The following is a 26,391-nucleotide window of genomic DNA, read 5'->3' as shown; positions in this document are numbered from 1 at the left end:
TGATTGAAAAATTTAAACGAAACGATTAAATGGAAAGGAACAAAAGAGTAAATTGAGCGAACGAGTTAAATGAATCAAAAGACGATGCCCTTTTTATTTCGAACAGCATAACATGTGCCATTGCACTTTAAGCTCGTTTTAAATGCACTTTCACACTCTTTTTCGAGAGCTTAATTTTCTCTCAGAAACTCATTTGAATAACCTGAATGTGTTTGCTGTTGTTATTGTTCATCGGAATCTTGTGTTGGCAGTTTCATTTCGGCTGAACTGTGAAACATTTATTGAAAACTTGTGCGATTTCGATATACTCTCTGTATGCATTTACAATGCACTTCCAATTTCAACTTGAGTCTCGTATAATTGTGTTGTGCGCTCTCGTTTGCATGGCTAATGCCATCATCTTATTATAATTTATATCTTGTAGTTTAATTGCCATAATTACAATTGCCTTTAATACATTTCGAAATGGAATCAGCGATCGAAAGTGCAAGTGTTTACCGCCACGGCAGTGGCCAGGTTTTGTTGTGTATGTTTTTCTCTTTTGTTTTCAGATCGCGTCTTGCGTTTGCAACTCCAAGAATTGCAAATTCAAACGCGTTTATATTTCGTTGCACATCCCCTGTAGCCTTTCAATTCTTATCCTGTGTATATATATTTTGCAGTCGTGTATTCGGTCAACGATCCATCATACGCACACACACACACACACATCACACTATTTTTCCATCTTATTTTTGTTGATTTGATTTTTACTTTATGTTCCTTTAAATTGACTAGCCAGACCAAATGTTTTTATGCGATCAGATATAAGTAAATCTGTGGCATTAATTAAATGACTGCACTTTGTATAGATGAATCGCCGTCATATCTAATGTCGAAAGAGCGAAATAGAGTAAGGATAAAGAATGAACTGACTATTTTATTGTGTCCATAACTCATTTACCTGTGTCATGAGCAAACGATTCATTTGGTGTCGTTTTCAAAATGACCACTTAACTAAAAAAAAAAAACTATAATTGGCCAAAAATTGTTGTCGTTGTTGTCTTTGTATGAAACGGAACTGAATGAAGATTGAATGAAGCAGCTAGCGTATCAGCAAATGGAAAATCGTGAACTGAAAAAAAAAATTACGAATAAAATCAAGTTATATAAGAGCTTGTAATTTTTTTTTCGTTCATCATCAGTTAAAAGATCGATTAAAAATTCAAAACACATTTGCGATCGATATATAATTGGCCGGATAAAATGCATTGCACGCGCTCACCTGAAAAAAAAAAACAAAAGGAAATAGAGTGAAAGCAAGATACATGCAAGTCACATTAAGGAAAATTATTTCCTATTGATATCTTGCTGTTGCAAAAATATAAAAGAAACACTAGTAACTGTGGTCGATATCTCATCAAAAGCATCTCGTAATTGTAATGATAGCTGATTTAAACTCATCTTAATTGTGCTTGTTTGTTTATTGTTAATATGCCATTTTATCGCCTTTTGATTGATTTGTTTGCACAAAGTTTGTGTGATGCGTTTTTTAAACTCTCTCTTTATTTTCTTCCTGCTAAAAACAGCAATTTCGAGAAAATTCACCGGTTTTGAACAGCTCAAGTGGAAAAATGTATTTGCAATAGATTTTAATTTTCTTGATTGCGTCAACTTTTTTTGGCAATGGATCCAAAAAGTAATTCAATGATACAAGAAACAAAGACAAAATTACGAACCATCACATTACTCACGTTGGGGGAAAAACCAAATAATTCAGCAACCAGTAGAGGGCAACAAAAGAGAAGAAAAAAAAGAAACAATAAACAACTTCAACACATATTGAATATATGGCTAGAATGTTGAAAGCATAACACTTGCGACTAAATGAGCAATCCAGCAAGTGCGCGCACACACACATTCGCAATAGACCGTCCAACACGTGCGTTACACACGAAGGTGCTCGCCACTCACCGAATAAAACATTTCTTAATCGAAACAGTTAATTGGATTGCTAGATTTCTAATATATCCGCAATCGAAAACACGGCTAACGGTCAAATAATCATTATTTTCACATTGACGGTAATTGTTCACTTCGTTGTATTGTATCGTCAGGCGATTTTTTTTGTAGCGAAACTAAAAAGAATCAATGTGAATTTTTGAAATGCTTGACCGACGATCGACAACTACAATAATGCAGTAAAAAACCATTATACGCGATTCACTTTATATATATTGGGGAAGGTGGGGCAAAGTCGCCACAGTAAAAATCCATACAAGTTTTGGGTCCATTGGTGTCTTTCTTTTTCGATTGTTCTTCTGTTTTCATTTCATTTTCAATTTAGATGTTAGGATAACAAAAACTTCGGAAAACACCAAAAAAACAAACAACAATTGAACTGAGACCTGTCAAGATTATAATCAAAATCATTGCTATCAATGGCGCACCAAGGACAGTTTTTTTTCTTCTTTTGGTCTAATCATTTTCGAAAAAAGCATAGATGGCGACTTAACCCCACTTTCCCCTGTTCTATGTATCAATTTCTAAAGTGAAAATTAATGTGTTGTTTTACGCTTTGGGCAAATATTTAGTCCGATATTCAATCTCACATATAAGTTTGAATTGTAAAATTGCCAATGATTTAAATGGCAAGAGGTTGAATGCAACAAAAATATGACACATTTCCAATGATGATGATGCAATCAGATGGAAAAAAATGCATTCTATTGTATAATTATAATTAATTCCATGAATTTCATTGTCATTTTATGACTTGTAATGTATGGTGTTCACATGTTAGTGATAATAAATACTAAATTGTGAATTATTCGCTTTTTGCGCTCATTGTCCATTGAAATAGTTCTGCAAAATGCTAGGCAAAATGCTTACAAGCATATTGGAGCCGAGAAAGTATCATAAAATCAATTGAATCAAAGAAAATGGGTTTTAAGAAATAATTATTCACATTTCATGCGATGATTCCCACTCTCGCATCCATCTCTGTTTCTTTATATACGGTCTTTATCTGTTTGTGTGTATGATCTCAACTTGATTGTGAATATTAACACAACAATCAGACAATTTCCCACCTCTGCAGCTGAAAACGTATATAATACATACACACATATATGAATATATTTACACTGTGACAAATTCATACACTTGCTTGTTATGCATTAAGCGGATTTCACCGAATGCGCCACCGGTTGGTTCCACATACGACAAGCGTTTTATGCCGGCAAGAGACTCCGTGCTAGTGCTCTCTTATTTGTAACCAGATTTCATGTATCATACGCGTCTTACTCATTCAGACAAAGAGAAAGAAACAGAGTCGATGATTGTGTGTACATTGTACACAACAACAATCTACTAACACTCATATTATTTATTACCACTCTTTTTCAGCATATTTTTTTCTTCTTCTTTTTTATAAGTGTGTGTTACCATTTTTTACGTTTTCAGTTTTGGCTTGTGTTGTTGTTGCCTTTTTATTGTTGCTCTGTTACTGCTGCTGTTGCTATTTCGCTGTTATTGTTGTTGGTTCTCTCTGGCCGTATTTTTTTATTCGTTTGCGTTTTCTGTTTTGTTTTTGTTTTTTTTTTTTTTTGCACACACTGTGTGCGCGCTCAAAACATCGACAGCACGAAAACTTATAATATTTGTCGAGAGTTTGATTTAGTTTGGTTTGTTGTCTTCAACTGGTATGTAGCGTACATGTGTACGTCGAATTATTTCATGAAATTTCTGTGTTTATAATGTAGAAGCCCCTGTGCGCGCGCGACACAATATTACTATTGTATAGGCATTTCTCGTTGACAAACTCAATCGATTCTGAAAATAAAACAAAAACCGAAAAAAAAACATTCTCTCCATTCTACAAATAGATAAATAATATAAAGAAAAAGAAAATACTGCGCACTATTCGTACACGATGTGTTGACAGTTTGCCACTGAAAATTAGAAACAGTTGATCCGTTTGCACTCACATGAAGACTATTTGTTTTGAGCTAGAGTAAATTCGTATCAATTTTGAAATTGATAGGAACTGAAAAAACTGAAAGAAAAACACCAGTGACTTTTTGATTAAAAAAGCTGATGAGAACTGAAACTGAACCATGGACACAGAAAAATTTAGTGTGTTTTGTTTTCCCTGAATATAAAATAAACGGCGAGTGAAAAAGAAAAGAAAGAAACAATTCATCTGAAACTATTTTAAAGTGTTGGTGTTTTATTTTTGAGTGTACTGCAAATAAAAACAAACAGATGAGAAAAGAAACCTTAGTGTTTCCATTAAGTTTCGGTTAGAAATGCGTCGATCATTTTTTTCAATTAACTACAGCATGAAAATATAAACGATTATTGTGATCACTTTGATCATCTTAGTGAATTTCACTCACACATACACACACACAAGTTGGCCAAAAGTATTTTTTCTCTGTGTTCGCCTGAACATCGCCTCTAAATAAATTTTCAAATAATTTTAATTTCAATGTTCAGTGCTATTGAGGTAGGTTGTGACAGTGGTGTTTGTATGTATGTTGTTTGCATTGACTTTGACTAGATGCATGTTGACGGTGCAAGTTGTTGAGTGCTAAAAATACATATATATTTTTCTCGTCAAGAATTTCGGAGATTCCATGTAGAGTCAGTGCTAGTGCGACAAAAATATTTCAAACAAAGCACCGTTTTTTATTTTTTGAATGAGTTTTTGCGCATTTTGTAACAGTTAACTTGTTTCAATTTGTTGTTCTTATTTGTTTTCTTGAGTCATACTTTCGGAGTGCATTGTTGTCTTTCTCGCCGTTTTTTACAAAATATGAACACAAATTCCGCACATCACACTACGACAAATGAGCAAACAAAATGAACGCGAAAGATTGAGGGAAACGTGTTAAGCACATAAACAGAATAATAATAATTTAAATGATTTTTTGACTAATTATGCTCCATCATATTAATTGTTATTGGTTGTTTTGATGCAATTTGTCCAGTTCGTCTAGTCTGGTTGTCGTCTGTGTTTTGGCGACAGTTTTTTCACCTCGTTACACATTTTAGATGGGAAACAAACGCAAAATACATATCAGAAATATCGAATATGTAATCGGTCCAGAAACTATATGACTATCGTTCACTTTTTTCATTTGTTGGCGCTTTTTTTCTTCTTTGTAAATTACAAATTTTAATTAAAATGGCGAGGTTAATTGAATAAGTGATTGATTTGAGTTATTTAGAATCATTAAGTCAGAATAGAATAGTGTATTAAAATAAATTTCCAAGTGATTACGCGCGCAAAGATCCACATGGTCCGAAATGTGGTTGATGCAGAGAGCAAGAGCAAGCAAACGAGACCATTTTTTACATTCACTTGAAGGGTAGTGAATGTCAAGTCTATCCTGCTTCTTCTTTCGCTTCTCGCGATATTATCGTCATCAAATATTGTGTTTCTGATTTAATCATGCTGCGTATGCCTTCGATCTTATGTATAGGTATTGTTCTCTTGTTGTCAGAACAGCTACCGGCTGTGTGAGTAATTTATTGTTGTTGTTGCTACCATTGTCGCTACTGCTTTGTGTATTTGCTTTTTCGTCATTATATTGAATAAGTAAAATCCGCTCATTTCAATTTAGATAGATTTTAAAATCTGCACGTTCATTCAATACTTGACCTTGTTCAAGAAATACGATTTCTGCTAACCAGAAGGAAATCTCTTAGTTTAATATATGTAATGTTTTGGTTCACGATCTGAACGCGTATGTATGTGGATTTGTATGAAAGCAAAGCATATGCTACACATTTTTTTCTCTCGCATATATGCTTAATGTTGTTTTATTTTTGTACATATAGAACATTTTCGTTTATTTTGTTCAACTTGCCATTTTCGTCCAATGTATATATGTATATCATTTACACATACAACTTACCTATAAATAAAATAAAATGATGGACTTTGTTGTGCATTTTTTTATTTCCTCTCATTGTTTTTTCTTTATATCTGGCACTTAACTTAATGTTTCATAATGGTCGATTTTAATGCATATTTGGTTTTGTTTCTTTACCCTCGTTGAATCTTTGAATTAAAATTCATGAGCCAACCATCCGCATAATTTGAATTTTGGCAATACGAATCGTGGCGCGTCCGATGCTCACTCATTAAGTGAACCAATTTTCATTGCATAAAAACCAAGACATGATTGCAATACATACCATGCTCAGTCGGGTGAGACTCACGCATTTAATTTAATTGCTATCAAGCACCACGATGAATACTTACTTATTCAAACAATTTGTTCATTTGTATTTTTTTATTAAATCACGGCTGGTGATTCCACTTTTGTGAATCAGTAATTCGTTAGGTTTTTCACTCGTGCATCTTAAGATGAAAAATTGTTGTGGCAAATTCATCCATTATCGAGCATATGTTGACGGTCGAATTTGGTCCCGGATTTGTGTGTAGTTTCAGTCAAAATCAACGTCATCAATGGAATTGTTATAACTAATTTTTAAATTATGATTTGATAAAATGAAATAACGAAAACACATTATTATCAATTCGTTTACAATTTGTATCAATTTCATCAGATTGCTTACCTTTGTAAGCTTCGCTGCTGCGATATCACGATGCCATACAGTTGTGAGCGATGGTTGTGCTCCAGCAGCTCCCTCGATTTCAACGTTTGCAACATTTGGTAGCCATGTTTTGAAGAAGCGTTGCTTCTTTGACACCAAACGAGCTGCATTCGTCCATCTCGAAGAGTTGCAGCAATTTCATCGCCCATTTCTCGCAGCTCGCGCCTCATTCGTTCAATTACTCGTCGCATTTGCAGTAATCGTTTGCTCACATTGGTTACGATGGTTCGTGGTAATCCAACAATTGGATTTGGTGCACAACCCACACATTTCTTATAACGATCGCCTCGAGTTGCTAGTGGAAATCGCTTGAAACACAATGAGCAATGCTGTGTATTCATCGACCATTCGAATGATGCAATTGCCACGTTTCATGATCGATGCAATGAGTTTGCGCGTGCCTGGGCAGCGTACATATTTCTTGATTCTAATCGGCGAATTGGCTGGTGTTGATCCGCTGGCTCCCATGTAGAAAATGGATGGTTCATTTTGTACCATTTTACATGTCGTTTTGTCCATCGCACGTACCGATTCAATGTGTTTGTCGAGTCCCAATGGTGCATACTGTTTGGCCGAATACGTTTCAATTCCGTTGTTCATCATTCGAAGTCGATGTGCAATGTATGAACGCCATGATGGTCCTTTTGGCGATGGCATTTCACCAATCATAGCTGCAATTCGGTTGCGGTCACATTGTTCTTCGAATGCAATCCCTTGATTTCAGCGTCCGTTTTCTCGACTGGCTGTACTTTTGGCTTTTTGTACAAAAACGATACAGATACGCCATCCGAACAAATCTGGTGCTCAGAATCCTTTTTGTTGCTCACCAATTTGCAAGTTTTCTCCACATTGAAAAACAGATTCCAACTCCCATCTTTGTTTGCACTGAATTCTTTCTTATCAATGTTTCTTCAATTTGGCGCTCCTTTTTTGGATTTTCGTTTACCACATTTTCCCGGCACAACTTTTATATGGCATAATATGTTGTATAATGCATCTGTATCGATCCGAATGTGTCGCCGTTGGAAATCACACATCGGTACAACAACGAAATTCCGGAATCGTGGTTTATCACGACGATCTTTGTACGTGATATGAAACATCCGGATAGTGCGCTGAATGAATGTCCACATGCGAATTGATTTGAACCAGCCATTCTTAACGTCACCAACAAAACGTAGCTCATCTAACAACTCGCCCAGTCGCAATTCACGCTGTTCATCACCATTGGTGGTATTTCTGCGATGATATGTGTAGTTGACGGCATTTGTTATGTCAACATTGTCGTAATATGGCAATGCGTCACCGTCACCAAACCGATCGTTGAAATAATTGTACAGCGTTGCAAAGTCGTTCAACTGAAACACGCGTATTTTGAAGAATTTCTTTAATCGGCTTTCGCAATGGGTAGTCAGATTTGTTTCGACGTTATCCATATATATCTATCCATATATATCTATCCATATATATCTATATCTATATATATATTATCCCACAGATACGTAAACGCTGCTCCGAAGCCATTGTTAGTTGGCCATTCAATGAAATGAGATTCAACCATGTGACGAAAATCCGGTAACATCAGCGACACGTTGTCAATGTTGGGCAAGAGCACAGCTCTAAAACAATTCTGGATCCTGTTCAAAAAATTCTTCACCATTATTGCCTTCAATGTCTTCAATGTTACCTATTCAACAAACGAACACACACAAAGAGAAAACAATCAAATCAATTCATTCATTGCAATTCACATCGAAATTCTAGTAAAAAAAAGTAATTTCAAAAACACACAATAATAATTGAATTTCATCTCACCATCATCAACAATAGCAACGATGCCAAATTTGCTATTTTTGTGGCCTTAATCGACAGAATTGTGATGATTTGGACCAAAATATCACGATATTCTGGACGAAGTATTCCCGGCAGCCCCTGTTTGATGGACCTTAGATCCTTGTTCGGATCGGTCGTCTTGTGTCGACCCATTTTGCGTTCTATTTATACTCAATTAAAAAAAAAACGAAAATCAAACACAAACTTCACAGTGTAAAGAAATCTATTCTTTTGCAACACACATTAAACTCAAATGAGAGGAAACAATTGTATAAAAAAGACCGTCACGATGTGATGTGATGCGGAGATTACGAAGCATATTTTTTTTAATGTAAACAAATGATGATCGGCTTCGATGTGACTGACACACAGCCACCAACTGTTAAATTTCATACACATTCGAAATTCGTTTCTGGTTCAAAAATTCGAAATTGAAATTTTATTCATGAAATAAAAAAAAGTAATGCAGTAAATGACGTCTAAAAATGTTTTTAATTTTAAATCAAATAACGCAAATCTCTCTCCAAACGGATTGTTTATATTTTTATTACTGAGCAACAAATGAATCGTTACAATTTAAAACTTAACGTTTTGGGCTGTGTTTACATTATTAATAACGAAATGGTATTGGAACTGAATGAAACAAATGGAAGTCATTCCATTGGAATTCTTACTATGCACATAATCTCCGTTATATTAGACACTAAAATGACTACCAAAATGGGTTAAAGCGTTACATTTTACTTTTCCGCACACACCTAGTGTGTAAGGTAAAGTATTGAAATCGGTCGAAAAATTAACACCCATCAAAAATGTGTTTTTTGGGTGTTTTTGGGGCCAGGGAACACGAATCCAGCGTTTTTTTGATGTCCGAATGTATGTGCGTACCCTGTACCCTGTACCCTGTACGCAAAAATTTGTTAACACGATAACTTTCAAACAATAAAAGTAATTCAAAATCTGACTTCACAAGATGATTGGGGGTGCCGAGGAATAGAAACCATTAGATTTTGAGCGAATTTGGTTGATAGAGTAAAGTGTCATGTCTGGTGTGATGCCCATGGGCATCCATGGGAAAAATTCAATTTTTCTTCCAAAAGTCATATTTAATGTATACTTAAACACTCAAAAATGTGTATTGGGGGGTTTTTGGGTACGAGAAAACCGAATATGACGTTTGTTTTGCGATACAAATAACTTTCGGCACACTTTTCATACAAAAATTTCCAAAAAATTGGATTTTTGTATGGAAGCCATGCCTGTATGATATCGTAATGAGCTGAAACTTTGCACAGGTTATTTTTATCACACAAAAATACCATTCCGAGAGTCTGAAGACATTTCAACGTATATTAGGGGTACCTCCAATACAAAATTTTGGATTTTTCGCTAAAAAACGAAACTTTGTATGGGAAGTAAGTACCCTTAATATGCATTGAAATTTCTTCAAACTTTCAGAATGTTAGCTTTTTGTGAAAAAAATAACCTCTGCAAATTTTCATTTGATTACGATATCATATAGGCATGGCTGCGATACAAAAATTCCCATTTTTAGTATTTTTTGTATGAAAAGTGCTTCGAAAAATATTTGTATCGTAAAACTAATGTCAGATTCAGTTTTCTCGTGAATTCAAATTACAGTAAAAGATATGTAATAAATGAATGTTGTGGATCACGGTGCGAGAAAGTTCATCTTACGGATGTAAGACATTTTATTTTAACGTTAAAATGGATGAAAAACGTTACAATTTTGTTACAATTTTCTTCTAATCTCCACATGCGCTTGTGCAAGTATTGACATAGTTTGTTTTATTACTTCGGGAAAGTTTTAATTGTGATAAAATAGATTTTCGTCATCAACTCGAAACTTTTTTCTCTTCAAGTGATTTAAATGTGACGTCATGACCTTAAGCCCTTATTGTTGAACTGAATGTTAAATTTCGCAATTAAATTGATTGCCTGCCTAGTATGCTTTGTAGTCGAAGTCTCTATATTTTTTTCATATTTTTCCCTTCATTCGATACACCTGATTTTTTTCCTTTTCATTTGTTTCTTAATTTTCTGCATGGCAAAATATGATTTCCAATCTACTTAAAGCTATGTTCCTCTAAACAACAGTAATATAACAAATTATGATACAATATTTCAAGTCAAAATGTTTCTACCTCAAACGAATGAGTGGAAAAAAAATCGATGATTGCATCAACGGGCTACCATTTTTGGGTGATTTAGAGTGTGTACGCTTCGAGGTGAAACTCAAGTAACCAAAAAAAACGATTGTTGCTCTTCTCCATCCATTTTTATTATTATTGAAGTATATTTAAAAATACTGCACGAACCATTTCGATAAACACACTTTACTCAATACTTTTTTAAAAATAACCTCCTAAAAATCTGACTTCGCATATTACTGACCAAACTACATTCCCAAATTGAGTTTATTAACTATCTTTCAATTGATCAAGTTTCGCGTCCGTATTCATCGAGAGTAGATGTGCACACATTCTTTGTGTAATACGATTAGTTTGACTGTGCACGTTCGAATTGTGTGCTCAATGAAAATCACAGAGTTCAAATGTGGAGATAAATAGAGCACATAAACAGGTGTCAATGTTATTAAAGCCTTTTCTTCGTAACTATGCTTTTCACAAGAACTTAAAATCTTCTATAATCTGTTCCATTGCATAATGTAGTAAAGAAAAGCTGATACCAAAGTCAATAAGTTTGCTTGAAGAAAGTTTGCACAACGCAAAACCATCTGTCGGTCTATCGTGTCAGAAAGAGAAAAAGACAAAAAGAGAGAGAGAGAAAGCGAGAGAATGAGCGTCCAAAGTGCAAATAGATTCATTACCTGGAAAAGAATGTTTTAAGTTATTTAATGTATTTTCGAAGTTCGTTAAGTATTAAAGTAGCTGCTGGATCGGAATGGATATAGAAAGACAATTCAGTGCACTAGAACATAATAAATAATGTGCATGTTGTAGCCATAGTAGCAGCAAAAAAACTTTCAATCTAAAATCCATGACTGAAACTATAACACAAGATAGAATGTATCGCTTTTTTTTTTGGTGTTCGGCTGGCTTTTCCAAACGAGTGAAATTTCGTACAAAATGAACAAAGAGAAACCCCAATCTCAACATATTTATGAAGAATTAAATTCCCCAAGTTAAAATAGATTTTTAGTTAGTTTAAAATACTCCGAACACACATACAACCATAAAATGCTAGATTAAACCTTTTTTCTCTATATTTGTCATGGTTTCACTTTAACCATCGAGAGCGCACGCGGGTCATTCTTTAAGAACATTTAACGCTGAATAATTTAACAGCGTAATACAAGGGAAATAGTCTTGATATACGTGAATTAAAATAACTACACATCCAACGATCCCGGCAATGAATATGTTCGAACGATATTCTAGTCGAATAAGAGAAATGCGAGAGTAAAAAAAAGAAGAAACACGTTCTCACACATTTTGTTGTTCCGACACTCTGTGATAGTTTAGTGAACTTTTGTGTTTCTTTTCAATACCGTTGGTCAGATTTCTGTGTTCTCTGTCCATCCTTTACGGGTTTTTTTCGTTGTTGTTGTTGCTATTGTCACTGTTCCAAATGACTCGAGTGGTACAACAGTGAAATTTCATCAATTCGAATGAATTTTTCAACGACAAGTTCTCGAATGAAACAAAAAAAAATCCACGTTACATTTTTCAGTTGGTTTTTTGTTCCTTCTTCGAAATTGTGTGCGCTTATGATTTTGATGAACCATTTCAATTTTTTTCGTTCACATTTCGAGTGTGTGTGTTTGGTGAAAAATACTTTCCGGTGAATAAAAGACTGTCAGATTTATGCGTTCGGTGCACGTTGTAACACTTGAAGAACGGCTCAAGCTCAGAGTGCCAAGATTCTATTAGATTATGCATTGGTGTATAATAACTCTATAATGCACTTAGTTGGCTCATGGCTGCAAGCACGCAGCCCATATCTACGAGCACACCATAAAATTCAATTGAATTAAACGCGTATGATTTTTTTTTCAGTCAAAATCGGCACTTGGTATTTCTATCGTGAAGCTATTCAACCTATTCTTATTTGCATTGAAAGATCCTTTTACAGTAATAAAAAAACGTAGCACATGAATGAAAAAAAGAAGTAATTGGTGTGAGCATATCACAGACAGCTCGAATATCATTTTTATTATTGCTCTTGAGTTCAAATTACATTCGATACTGATAGCCGGATGTGTATTGTGTATGCATAACGAAGCATACGTCATCATTTAATCCATTCAACATTTTGTATGTGTGTATGTATGGAACGACTGAGTGTTTACATCATGGATGAATTCGAATTGAGCATTGGACCAGAATTGACAATTCACTGACTGAATACAGGAAAAGAAAAAAAAAGAAAGGCAACAAACGCAAACCGGAGACACAGAATAGAATAACTATCAGCAAACGACTGAAACTACAAGCATATACGTGAAGACAGAATTTAAAAAAAGCGTTACATTGGCTGGTATAGCAGCAGTTATGTGTGATTATGTTTTCTTCATTCTTTATATCAACCGCTTTTGTGTGTGTGTGTGTGTGTGTGTTTGTATTTAAATTTTCGCCAGTTTTCTCGACTCCTCTCTTCCACGTTTTTTTTTTTTCATATATTGCGGTTTTGTTGATTTTTTTCGAATGATTTTTCTCGCTCATACACGTATTCATAGTTGGAGGTGGCGCTTGAATTCTCTTTGCTATTTTTTCCATCTCTTTTTCTTTGCACATCGTTATCGTTTGATATTTTCGCATTTTATTTTAGTTTTTGTTGCTGTGTGTGGCAGCAGCAAAAAACACCTTTGATTTCTTTTTTTTTTAATCGTTTAACATTTCAAAATCTGTTGAAGTTCATTTAGTGTGATTTTTTTGTTTGTCAGTGCAAAATCAACCATAAGATGTGCTCACATGCGATATCGATTGGCATACTTACGGTGCAACCGATTATTATAATTCCCAATGGAATTACTTGTTTGGATCATTTCATTAGTCGTTTGAACAGAAGCCATGTGTGTGGATTTTTTCTTTATATATTTTCATGCTGTGCCGATGTTTAATTAGCAACTTTGACACAAATATTTTGATGTAATTTAAAAGTTTTTTTTTTACTTCTGTTTTATTCATTCGTTGATTTGGACAATTTATTTTGTTTCGACGCGATTTCATCAGATGTTCTCAATACGTGGTGGTACGTGGTGGCGATATTACGTTACAACTTAACAAAAGTTATTATGATTGAAATACAATGTTAAAAGAAAACCATTTCGAAATTGATAGATATAAAAAAAGAAGACGGTGATTTAATGCTTAGCGCAATTTTCGAGTGTTAAAAGACAGTTACATCGCAAGCGGAACGAATGACAAAAAATAGTTGAAATATTTTCAAGCATCACTTATATAAATGTTTGACGATATAAATGTCATGAACATGGTATTCCTTAAAGATTTTACCACCAAAATCAAAGGATATCTTTTTAACGTAAGTTTTTATTTAACTAATTTTTCACATCTTTCAACACCTGCAATAATTTTTAATTTTTTAATCAAATTAGATGTTATGTGTACGTGCGTGTGTATTTGATAAATCCGTGAATTCATGATCTCTGTGTGTATGTGTGAGGTTATTTACGATCTCAACAATAATTTTTTTTCTTCGTTCGACGGTTTTTATTCATAACTCGAACGAAAAAAATTCACGGTCATGCGTTTGTCTTCAATTCGTCTAATCTTCTTTCCATTATGCACCATGAAATGCAGATGGATTCTTCGCAATTCTATTCGTTGTGCTATTCTAAATTTACAGACCTTGTATTCGATACTAATTAACCAGAAATGAAGCAAGCGTCACGTTTTTCTATTTCTTTATTCGAATTTTTCACGCGTATAATTTTATTATGGGCTAACATTGTTATGATTTTTTTTTCGCTCTGTGAATTGAGTGTGGAACAGTAGCCATTTGAAATAATGGAATTTTTTTTTCACATTCAAGAATTGAAATGACTGGGCAACTTTGCGTGTGCATACATTGTGTATTATATTTCACGATTGACTTTGGCAAAGCATTGCCAATATGAATGATTGTTCAATCAATTATTTAAACGCAATTTAGTTTTCGAAACAAGATACCATAAATATGTGGTTTTTTTAGCTGTGTCTACTTTTGACGCAATGATTCGAAAAGCTCACAAAAAACTACGATGACTTGGAAGTATGAGACGTGATACAATTACCATTATGTGTTTATTTTTAAAGTTTGAAGATGATTTCGAACGTACACTTTTTGGGTTGATTTTTGACATTGTCATCATTGATCAATCCAGCCAAAATGACCGCTTTTGCATGTGACAATTTGTATTTAAAAAGATTGATGTGCGTCTTTTTTATTTTTTTTATTTTTTAGCAAAGCTATTATGGTTTGTTTACGATAAACTTTTAGTGGCCAATTACAATTTGTTGTTGCTGTCGTCGTTGTCTACATGACAATTAATTTGTCCTCATTTCTAATGCTACTCTTCGGTGGCCAAATACTCGTTTTTTTGTATAGCGTTATTCGTCTAACCGAAAGAGAAAGAAGACGGAAAACGGAGGAAGAGAGATGCCAGAGTGACACGTTTGTGAATTGACCGGATTAACGATGATCATAAACTTTGACGACGATGACAAACAGGTGAAGATGGCGATGTGATATTCCAGGAAATAATAATATTTTCGTATATACATAGACTCTACGTCGTAGAAATATCCATTGCAAATGATGATTTTCATTTACATCGCACGCTTCAACATAGGCATGAAATTTTCACTTTTTTATGTTCTTCAAACGGGAATAAATAAACAAATCAAAAAACAAAACAAAAAATCTGTTTTTCGAAAGGCATTCCATCAAAAACAACAGCATTTTAAAAAACATGATTTACATATTGAAAATGAATTAAAATGCAAAAAAGCCGTCATATAATCTTCACCGACAGGGAATGGAAATGTACGAAATCGCGCACGATTTTACTGCATTTACTCTATTTTCGGATAAATGTTTTTATTCAATTCTTTTTTTTATTGCAACACAAAGAGATGTTATGTGGCAAATTTTTACGGGCATGATGTTATTGTTAAATTCAATGTCATCCGAAAAAAAAGAGAAAAAAGCGTAACGAATAATGCCCAAATAGAATTGAATTGTTATTTTTGATTCAATATTCCATACGATATTTAGCATTGTTGTATCGTTTCTTTTGAAATGAATGGCGCATTTTTTTGTTCCCAAACGAATATAAATCTGGTGCTCTGAATGCATAAACGGTGAAATTTTTAAATAAAACTACAAACACCTGCCTAGTTTTTTACACCTATTTGAGTCTGACCTAGGGGATTTCATCTATTCGATCATACAATGTTCACGTCCTACTGTACAGTGTACACAGTATAGCTACACAGAATCGAAGAAGATCCGCACAAAAGAGAACGAAAAAACATGCCATAGACGAAATATACACCAAATATATGTAGTTATGCACATTTATTTGCGCGTATTACAGATGATTTTGCAATATAGTTCACTATTCACAGTATAAATCGTATACATTTGAAGACAAAAGCCTCTAGAGTCTGACATAGAAAAATTAATTAATTCTATGTAAAATGTCACATGATTTGTTTTCTATGTACTCCTGCCGTACGGTGCATAAAATGGAGGTCAAACCACCGAAAAATATTTTTGTTATGTTCATCTATTTGTCATGTTTTGCACATAAATTGCGGTGAAAATTAAGAACAAAACAGAATTAGTGTGTTATCGTGTTTGTGGGAAAAGCAACTTCAATACAGTAAATAGGTTTATTTAGTTTACAGTTTTTGTGACATTTTTTTTCGTTTGCTCTGTTATAAATAATCAACATATATCTAACAATAGAGTGAAATAAATTTCTGTCACCAAGATCACATTTATAACGGCGTATCCGGCGTCAAATCTGGCTTTTATTCATATAAAAAATACACACAAAGAAATCATTGACGCATATATGTCGTGCACGTATAAATTTTATTTGCATGGAAATTATTGTGACAAGTAGATGAAATGAGACTTTCAAAAATGATTGCTCAGTAAGAAGTGCATTTTGTTGGCGACTCAATGTCCGTGACTTTGTGTCATCAATTTGCCCAGTAACCATTGGCAACCCAACAAAGAAAAAAAAATGTTCATATTGGAAAAGATACTGAGATATGGAGAAGATAGAAAGGATAAATGAATATCCCGTATGAAAAATGTGCATTTAAACTGAGAATGTCTGGTTGAACGTTACTTTTATCAAGAAACCACATTGAAGTGCATTGTACAGTAGGTGCGCCACATACAAATCCACAATGGTTGGTTGAACAAAAATCAGAGCAATTTTTCAACATTGGAAACTGACAAAGAGAAAGCAATGAATGAATGTGTCGTGCACTTGCAATTAATTGAAAGTGTCGTAATTTAGTGAACGCTGTTTATAATCGACTTGCCAATTCGAACTGTTTTTGTTTTTCCATACACTTAAAAACGGATAAATTAAATGCTTCACAGATTGTTCAAAGGAATGCATTGTTTAACACAGTGTATTTGGATAATTGTGCACGATTTTGTTCCATGTGGATACCATTGAAAGAAAATTGGTTCATCATTTAGCTGCAGCAGCTGAATCGTTTGGAATTCAAGTAAATTTGTCAATGCAAATTCAATGCTTTGAATTTGAAAGGGATGCGTTCATATTACATAATTTCAATCCAAGGCAAAATTGAGTCGTAAGCGAGTAATACATTCAAGGCCAAATTGAATGCCTAAGAGTACAATCAACGATTTCCATTTGAATGTAATCTGACCATAAATGAAGCATTTCATTAGAACTAGTGTTGAAATGCTTTGTTATGCAAATGAATTGGTGGCTGTCATTTTGTGTGCCATTGCAGAATGCCATAGAAAAGTGACAATGAAAAAAGAAATGGCACATACTACCATCACTTTTCAAATGGGCAATGTTAAACGAAAATGTGACGAGAAAAATATTATATTAAAGTCTTATTGAAGAGAAAATAAATGTCAGCATGAATTCTTTTCAAAAATAAATAGAAAAAAAACATAATAATTTATTGAATTTCAACAGAGATTCGATTAGTGAAGGGTTTATGAAATATGCTGATAAAGTGAACATTGTTCGCTCAATATAAACTTAAAGTCTTGCCTTATTAATTAAAAATGAACAGTGAACATAGTTAGAGTGCAAAAAGAAAGATAAACAAACAAAAATAGAGCGAGAGAGAAAAGTGCTGATAAATCCAACCGTTAATCTGACACATTTAACTGCGTTATGTGTGAGTGTTTTTCCTCCTTCTTCTTCTTCTTCTTCTTTAAAATATCATTTGTGTATACCGTTGCAGCACGTTCATTTCATATTTTTACCAAATAGAAAAATGTGCGCGCACACACAAAATGTTGTAATTAAATTATCGTTTGTGTCATCGCTTGTAACATCGGGCATTCACTTTTATTCATTGTGTCTGCGTGCGACAAGCGACATGTGTTGAGTAGAAATGATGATTCCGAAACAAAAAAAAAAAACGCACAGAATAAGAAGTACTCAAGAAATTCAACAAACACGCCAAATGATTGACATTTTAATGATTTTTTATATTTAGTGGCTGATGATTTTAATGGCACCAATAAGCAACCGGCCAATCGATTCATTGTTTAAATTAAAATTAAGTGTGCTTGGTCGTTCGATGACACAATGGATTAATAGCTAAATAATTAACACATACGGCCAAAACAGTCCATTCATTATTTGTTTTTATGTCTAAATATGGAGAAAAGCTGACTAAAGATTGATTTGCAAACCATTTCTGTCGCTAAGTCACAATATTATATGCCATTTCCTACTCAAATTCACAGAGAGAAAAACCGAATGGTTAATTTTTTTTATGTAACAAACTTTGTTGTTTTTTAATGTGTCTTCTTTGTGGCGTTGTGTTATGTATAGTGATAGTTTATGGATTATTTTTGCAAGTTTTATCATACGATTAGTTGTCAGCGTTTTACACAAAGAGGCTCAAAACTATCGCATAAAAGGAGATGGAGCAAAAGAGAGAAGAAAAATGTCCGAATAAAGTATTTTTTTTTTTTGAAGTTTGGATCGGCTTCAGATTCATCAAATCTATAATTTGTGTGTGTATTGATGTTGTTTTTGTGGTCGTTTGAAGCATGAAGGCAACACGAAATGTGTATATGTGTATACCATATAAGTGTGTATCCGATATATTGAGCATGTCAATGGCAATGCGCTATCTATTCCATGTGCTTTGGGCATGGTTGTTTTTGTTGTGCTGTTATTTTGGATATATGAACATTTGGACATTGTATTTGTACTGCATCTGTATATAAATGTGTGTGTATGACAGCGTCAGCTGTGCCGGGAGCGATAACACACATTACAATAGAGACTTTTCCATGTTGCATTTTCAACATTACATATAGTTTTTTTTTTTTGTTCATCGTTCATCGACTATTTACTGTGTGTCGGCAATCCATTTTGGAACTCCATTATCAAATTGACGGAAGCCAGTTCGGAACAGAGGAGCTCGTACAATAATCATTATGGTATCATCGGATAGTTTTGCATGTATGTTTGCGTAAACGTGCGCCAAAAAAATTCATGTGAAACTTTACTCTTTTCATTGTTAATTCAGTAGTTGAGTACTTGAGCCGTTTACAGTTGAGTCGACTCACACTTCCACTTGCTTAATGTTATTTAGTTTGTGCTGTCCCATTGGCACACTCGCATAAAATTTCGTACAAAAACAATAAAAGAGACAACAAACTTTCAAGATTTTATTTAAATAATAAACTTTCAAGTCGTTCACTTTCACAGTTTAATATAAAATTCGTAAACAAATCGAATAGATTGTCTTAAGAACGATATACGAAATTGGAAAAAGATAACAAAAACGTACACGCTCGCCCAAAATCAATGTGATGGTTGAACAAAAAAAAAAAGTGTAGTAAATTCACGTTCGCATATGCAAATATTTCGTCATAGCACATTCAATATTAGCGCGTCCGATGTGTGTGATATCACAAATGTGAAAAGTGATTGAACTGTGTAACACTTGCCTGAATATCGATTAAGCTTCCATTGAAAGTTTCCGTTTTGTGAATCTAAAAAAAACGCAATAGGGTTTTTTTTGTCGTCATCATTGTTGTTGAGTCCAACGATGCATACAGTGAACTGGAAAGTACAAAATACGGTGTAAATGATGATTTATATGGGTTTCAAGTAGTACACAGATGTCAGTAATAACAACAAAACAGCGAATTGCGAAGAATAAGAAACGCACAAAAGACAAAATGGTCAATGGTTGTACGTGGATGTACATTGAAAATTATGTGGCTTGGATATGATTACAAGTATGGACTAATTCAATTTAAAGTGGCTGAATGAAAAAGCAACGCAAAAAAAACCAAAAGCAAAAGCGTCAAACGAAACAAAATCACACACTCAAAAAATACAGAGCACAGTCTCATCGAACAATGCAGTTGCTTCTCTGTTGTTTTATGACATTTACGATTTGCAAAAATTGAATCAAAAACAACGAAACAGAGAAATATTCAGACATTTTCATATCCATTCCAACAACAACAAAACATGCGATTCAATTGTGTGTTTTCGGTTTTAAACAAAATGACACTTTTTACCTAAATATATTTCATCGAAGCAAACAAAATTCAATATTAATATAACGGATTTTATTGCATGCAAAACAAGTCGGTTGACTGTACGCAAAATCGACATAAAAAAATCAAATTCCATTTATACATAATAACATACAAAGATCAATTGCGTTCACGTGTATTCGGCATACAACGACAACAAGTTGACGACATGAGCGCACACTCATTTGATTATCCACAATAACAAAAACAGCAACATTAAAATCAATAGAATCTTGTTTTGATCAACTAACAAATAAATCATGCTTTAAAGCAACTGAAAAAGAAGCGGATACAATTCACAAATAGATATACGAATGATAAAAGTGTCTTTGTTGTTTATTTTATGCAATGTAAAAGATTTGGAGTTTACTGAAAGCACACATCAGTGGCCAATTCAAATTTGTTTTTGAATTAGAAATAAACAAGTAGTTGGCTAGTTTGGTTTCAAGTTCATATCAAATCGATTTTTTTTTAAATCGCATACAGTGTACCAATATAGTTTTGAACATAAATTATCGTCAATTCTCTCGGTCTTGCAATGCATTTTTCACAGTTGGACATATAGAATCGAGCCTATCTACAAATGCAAAACCGACAAGATTATGCGATGCACAAGAGACTGCCGTCTGCACAAAACACTTAAAATACATATAAATGTCTGTAAGAAAAATCGTTAGAGAGTAAAACGTATCATATCGACTCGTTTAGTGAGTGTGTGTGCTTGTTTCGAATAATTTGAGTTTTATTTGTGTACACACAGTCGTTTTTCTAAAGTGGTTTTTATTTGTGCATGAAATTGCAACGCTTTTAATTGCTAAGTGATTGTTAATGATGTTCGTGCTTTGAGAGACTGTTGAACATAAAGCGCGCGCTCACTTTGGCTACTGTATTGAATTGTGGTTTTATGTTGTTTTTTCCCTGCTACTTCGATGGTTCAACGCGCTTCTTGTTTTCGTGTCTTCGTTTTTGTTGTTATTATTTGAAAACAACGTGTATGCAGTGAATTTGTGAATACTTGGCTTGTGGCATCGGCGCACTTCTTATTAAATTTCGGCTGACCGGTTGTCTACTGGCAATGTATAGATGTGACACAAACCGTTATAACAACATTTTGGTGTTTTTATTACAAGCTGCTTCAATTACCAACGGATTAAAATTGATATTTAAAAACATTGGCCGCGCAATCATCGACATTTTATTTTTATTTTATTTTTTATTTAGCTCTGGTTCCCTCTCGCCTCTTCGGGTTATTATGGGCAAACAACCGTACATGAGCACATGATCAAGTGTTTTGCATTCATATACCACAGACACTTTAATGATAGAATATAAATCAAGTTGAATGCTTGGTCAAATGCAATTATAGAGTATAAATAATAAATATTGTAAAATAAAACTTGTCGCTGTTGCGAATAAAAACACAAACACGCATGAACTTCGAAAATAGCTAGTTGATTCTGTTTCAACTGGTCATGAAATGCTGCTATTTAGTGTAGCTGTTGTTCAGCATTGCTACAATGATTGAAGACCAAAGAGAGAGAGAGAGAGCGAAAGAAAAAAACATTCAATGGAAAACTATTTCATCGAGAGTTTGCAATTTCGGTTCAAATCGTCAATCGTGCTGAACAATACAATGGAATACTATCGAAGTAGTGGGCAAAAATCATTGCTCAAACATAAAAGTGTTTTTCTCAAATGCATTCATATCGATCATCCACTTGAGGTATATATATAAATACACACACACACACACACACACAATTTAGCATGCATTTCCGTAAAACGCCCAATCCCATGCCATTTTGGTGCATCGAAGACAATTTTATCGCTGTGATATGTTATATCTCATGTCATCAGTGCTAAACAATCGTGATTGTCCGATATTTCATACTCTCATAACTCTTAGGCCATGACCATCGTTGATTAAATCTCTCGATCTAAACTCATTCACTCGGTGCACTGTTACTATTATTATTGTTGTTGTTGTTTTACAACTGTACATGGATATATTATATGACTAACAATAAAACCAGCTACCTTTAATTGCAATGTGTATAATCTTGAATCATGCCGGTAGGAAAGGCCATCATATTTGATTTTTTATTGGCCACTTTGTCTTATTTAAAGCATTTCAATTCCATTGCATTCGTATGCCATTTTTTTATCCCCCGACATTTTATTTTGCCAATTAAATTCAATCGATTTTAATTGAATTGATGTAGTCAGTTGATGGGGAATGTTATTTATTGATTTCGGTTTTTATGAAAACTTTTATATGGCACTCCGATTAAGACAGACACACACACACACACACAATAAATGTAAAACTGTTTATATTCGATGCATCTCACGCGCATTTGGTTTAATTCGTAAGCCATTTTTTCAAAGAGTATAAATCGTTTTACCAACTTCAATTTGTGGTCTATTGGGATAGTTATTGATCTGAAAAATGTGACGACAACAACAACAACAACTATGGTGTAGTATTAACCGAACAACAAACATATAGCACACAGCATGTGTGTATTATTGACAGTTTGTCGTTCTCGACTTAACGGCCGGAAAAAAAATCGCACAAGAATATGTAATGCTTCCGAAGTGCACATTCATTTCAAAATATTCACAATCATTGATCTGGTTACACACTAAAAATTTCTAATGTATTAAAAAAACTAGACTTCTGACATAAAACGAACAATAAAATTGAATACTTGCACGATCTATGATATAAATTCAGGCTACAGTTGTTAGGTCTTCTTCCTCTTTGGCTGTTTTCATACTTTCTTCTATTGCTATAAACTCCGGTGTTAAATGAAACAATTTCAGAAAAATGACTGAACAAAATGTGCTCATGGCGGCAATTTATAATGAATATCTTTCTCATTTACATAAAATCATGAAATGATTTACAAATCACATCATCGACAAACTTCTTTTTTTTTCTTCACTTAAATTTTATGTTTTGCTCATTTGCAGGGTGACTATATAAAACATCCAGTTTTATATGAATTAAGCCACAAGTATGGATTCACTGATAATTTACCTGAAAGTGCACTTCCAAATCGCCTGGAGGAGATCAAAGAAGCAATCAGACGGGAAATCCGCAAGGAATTAAAGGTAAAAAAATTATTGTTTCAAATCAATTATTATTGAATTGTTCGTTAATCTAAAAAAAATGGAAATTGACAAGAGGGGGCAAAGAGCAACGAAAAATTAATGACTTTGGTATTGTCGTTTAGATCAAAGAGGGTGCTGAAAAATTGCGTGAAGTGACAACAGATCGTCGCTCATTATCCGACGTGGTATCCATTGTAAAGAAAAGCAATAGCAAATTAGCTGAACTCAAATCTGAACTGCACGAACTGGAAAGTCAAATATTACTGACGAAAGGCAACACCGTTAGCAATGGCCAAGGTGAGTAACCACTTTTTAAATAATTTATTTCATCTTTTTTTTTGGGTTTTCTATTTTCTCTTGTCATAATGTTTCTAATTGCTGTTTCAATAGTTTGTGCCCATGAACTACATTTTCAAATGTATGTGACTGTGAAAAGAGATTGAATTAAAGTAGAAAAATTTATGACATTATATCTACTTATTTAGCTTGAATCAGTTCAAACGTGTCATGATGAAAGGCCCCCTATAATAGGGGTGTGTCACGACATTCAAAAATGAGTATTGTGTGATTTTCACTTGAGCAAGGAATCAAATCATTGAATACCGCTTGATTTCATTTTGTGTAGAATTTTATTATTTTATTTTATTTATTTTTAATAGAAAAAAAAAAACAAATTGAAATTAATTTAATCAATACTACACCAATATGCACTTCCGTACTCTCAAACCTCATTCATTATTTCTACATAAAGCGGTACATTTCATGACACCAACTCGATTTTACTATAGACTTACCGACTAAACAATGATTCGTTGAATTGGATACTAGGGGATAGCCATGAATTGCAGATCGAATAATTTATAATAATAAACGCTATTTCTCTCTATTTTTCACTAATTCTGCTAGTATTTCTACTAGTTTGTTCTAATACTGCTATTTTTTGCTAATTTTTCTAGTACGTCAAAAATATTGCATACGTCAGATTGACTGCATGATCGAATAACTGAAATGTGTTTACTTAAATGTTTCAAGTTGACACTTTCAACGTGTATATTTGAAGCAGGCACTAGCGTATACATTTTCAGTAAGAAATCTGTCATCAAATCTACATTTCCGATTGCAATTCGTAAATTGTAGTTAATACAGATGGAACGTGCTTGGTTACGTGCCATTGAATATATTTTTATTTAAAAGTGGGAAAAAGCGTATTCAACTACATATTTTGATACATTTTAGTTCAACACTATTCAATTCGTTTGTTTTGTGAATTTTATTTTAATTAATTATTTCAATAAATTCAAGAATAAATGCTTACTAAAGTATATACATGTACAGTGCTAATTCTGCTATTTATTGCTAATTTCGCTATTTTCTTCATGTAAATTTCCCTATTTTTTTGCTAATGTGCTAATTCTAATTCGCATGGATATCCCCTAGATTGGATAGATTATAGCAATAACTCGATCACAATGTACCCCATTATCTATGTGTTATTTCAAGCAGCAATAATTCACTTTATTTATCAACAGAAGTTATTTTAAGCGCTTCCACATTGAACAATTTATTTTTATAAAAAAAATGTGAGTCTATTAAATAAAAAGAGCAGAGTGTATCTGATTGAAGTCATGACTTGAAAAATTTATTGAGAGAAAAAACTGAAAAATTGGTAAACAAAGTGTGTTCCTATTTTGTTTTGATAACATTTCGCCGACCGAAACTTGGTCGTGTTCACAGCAGTATGCCTGCAAATGAATGCGTGCATGAAACATAGCAAAATAGCTGTATCACAAAGAGTATTCAAAGCCCAAAATGGCAACGACCGCCAACACAGCCGCCGCCACAGCGATGAACGACTCTAATTAGAAAATGAAAACATTGTCATTTTTATTGTTTGTTTTACGAAAGTGTCGTACCTTATTTTGTATCAAAGAAAAATGAAATGGTATGTATATATAGAAGAAAAGACGGGTGATAAAAAGCGTAATTAACAACGTTAGCATTTTTTTAAAATATGATTTGCTTGCATGTAATGTAAATTCACAATGATTATGGCCGTGTAAGTATATTATTAATGCCGTTCATTAAAAATCATCTATTTGCGAGCATTTTGCATCTCTTGATAGGCTTGCTATGAGAAATACAAGCAGCAACAATAGCGGCAAGTCAATTCATTCAGTGAATAAAATGCTGACGTCTTTCTTCAAGCAAACAATATAAAAAAAAGGAACACAAAATTTCTCTCATGGATTGCGAAAAATTATACATCTCTGTAATATGGCGTTTTAACATGTAACAAACGTCATTGAAAACTATGTTTGTTTTTGTAGTTTTTTTTTTAGTTATGTGTCGTTTCATTCACTCGATCTCTTTCTTTCTTATTGGAAATCTATCTACGACAAACTAGCATTCAAGAAGAATTGTGCATCATCGAAACTGAACATCGTGTTTTTTTTGAACGACGTTTTTTTCTCTCCCTCTCTCCTCCTTTTTCTCTTTCATTCCTTTCTAACATACAAAAAAAAAGCAAAGAACATGGCAACATTTTATTTATTCTGCAATGTTGATGCTGTTGCCACAAGACATGCTGCAAATTTATGTATCTATCGTTTTGTTTTTCACTGTTTACACACTAGAAAATTTCTCACTGCATTTTTGCTGTGCGGAAAAACAACAACAAAAACTAAATAAAAGAAAAACGAATATAAAAACTAAACCAGAACAACATAAAATTTGAAATTAAAGTATTTCCAAACCATGTGCAAAATAATACACCGACCTCTCGCTAGATGAATGTTCATTTTTTTGTGTTTCATTTACAAAGTAGACGATGAAAAAGTCGAGCAAAAAATGTGTTGAAAAGGGGTTCTCAATTGTGTTGTTAACACTGCACATTATTTTGCTTTTCATATCCCATTGTTCATAAGTTCTGATGGCGGCGTTAACTAATAATTTCATCGTCCGAATTCATAATATGAACTCATATCAGTAATTTACGTTAGGATTGCAAAGAATTCGTGAACAGTGGATGAAGTTTGAAAAAAAAAA

At 33.5% G+C, this 26,391-nt stretch overlaps 1 protein-coding gene across 1 annotated transcript in view; it reads left to right on the top strand.

The window, feature by feature from the left end:
- Positions 1 to 23,643, top strand: part of LOC116351394 (serine/threonine-protein kinase N-like) — a gene marked incomplete at its 3' end in the record, with an annotated part of 29,330 nt that extends 5,687 nt beyond the window's left edge. The window contains exons 4-5 of the mRNA XM_031783489.1: positions 23,206 to 23,346; positions 23,469 to 23,643. Of these exons, the coding sequence (XP_031639349.1) occupies positions 23,206 to 23,346; positions 23,469 to 23,643 (316 nt within the window). The remainder of the gene's footprint in view (positions 1 to 23,205; positions 23,347 to 23,468) is intronic.
- Between the last annotated feature and the right edge of the window lie 2,748 nt (positions 23,644 to 26,391).

Source organism: Contarinia nasturtii, unplaced genomic scaffold (assembly GCF_009176525.2).
Source record: "Contarinia nasturtii isolate CC-2019 unplaced genomic scaffold, AAFC_CNas_1.1 Cnas_scaffold_5357, whole genome shotgun sequence".
Lineage (NCBI taxonomy): Eukaryota > Metazoa > Arthropoda > Insecta > Diptera > Cecidomyiidae > Contarinia > Contarinia nasturtii.
The sequence above is the reverse complement of the archived record's forward strand: the minus strand, read 5'-3'. Positions and strand labels throughout refer to the sequence as shown.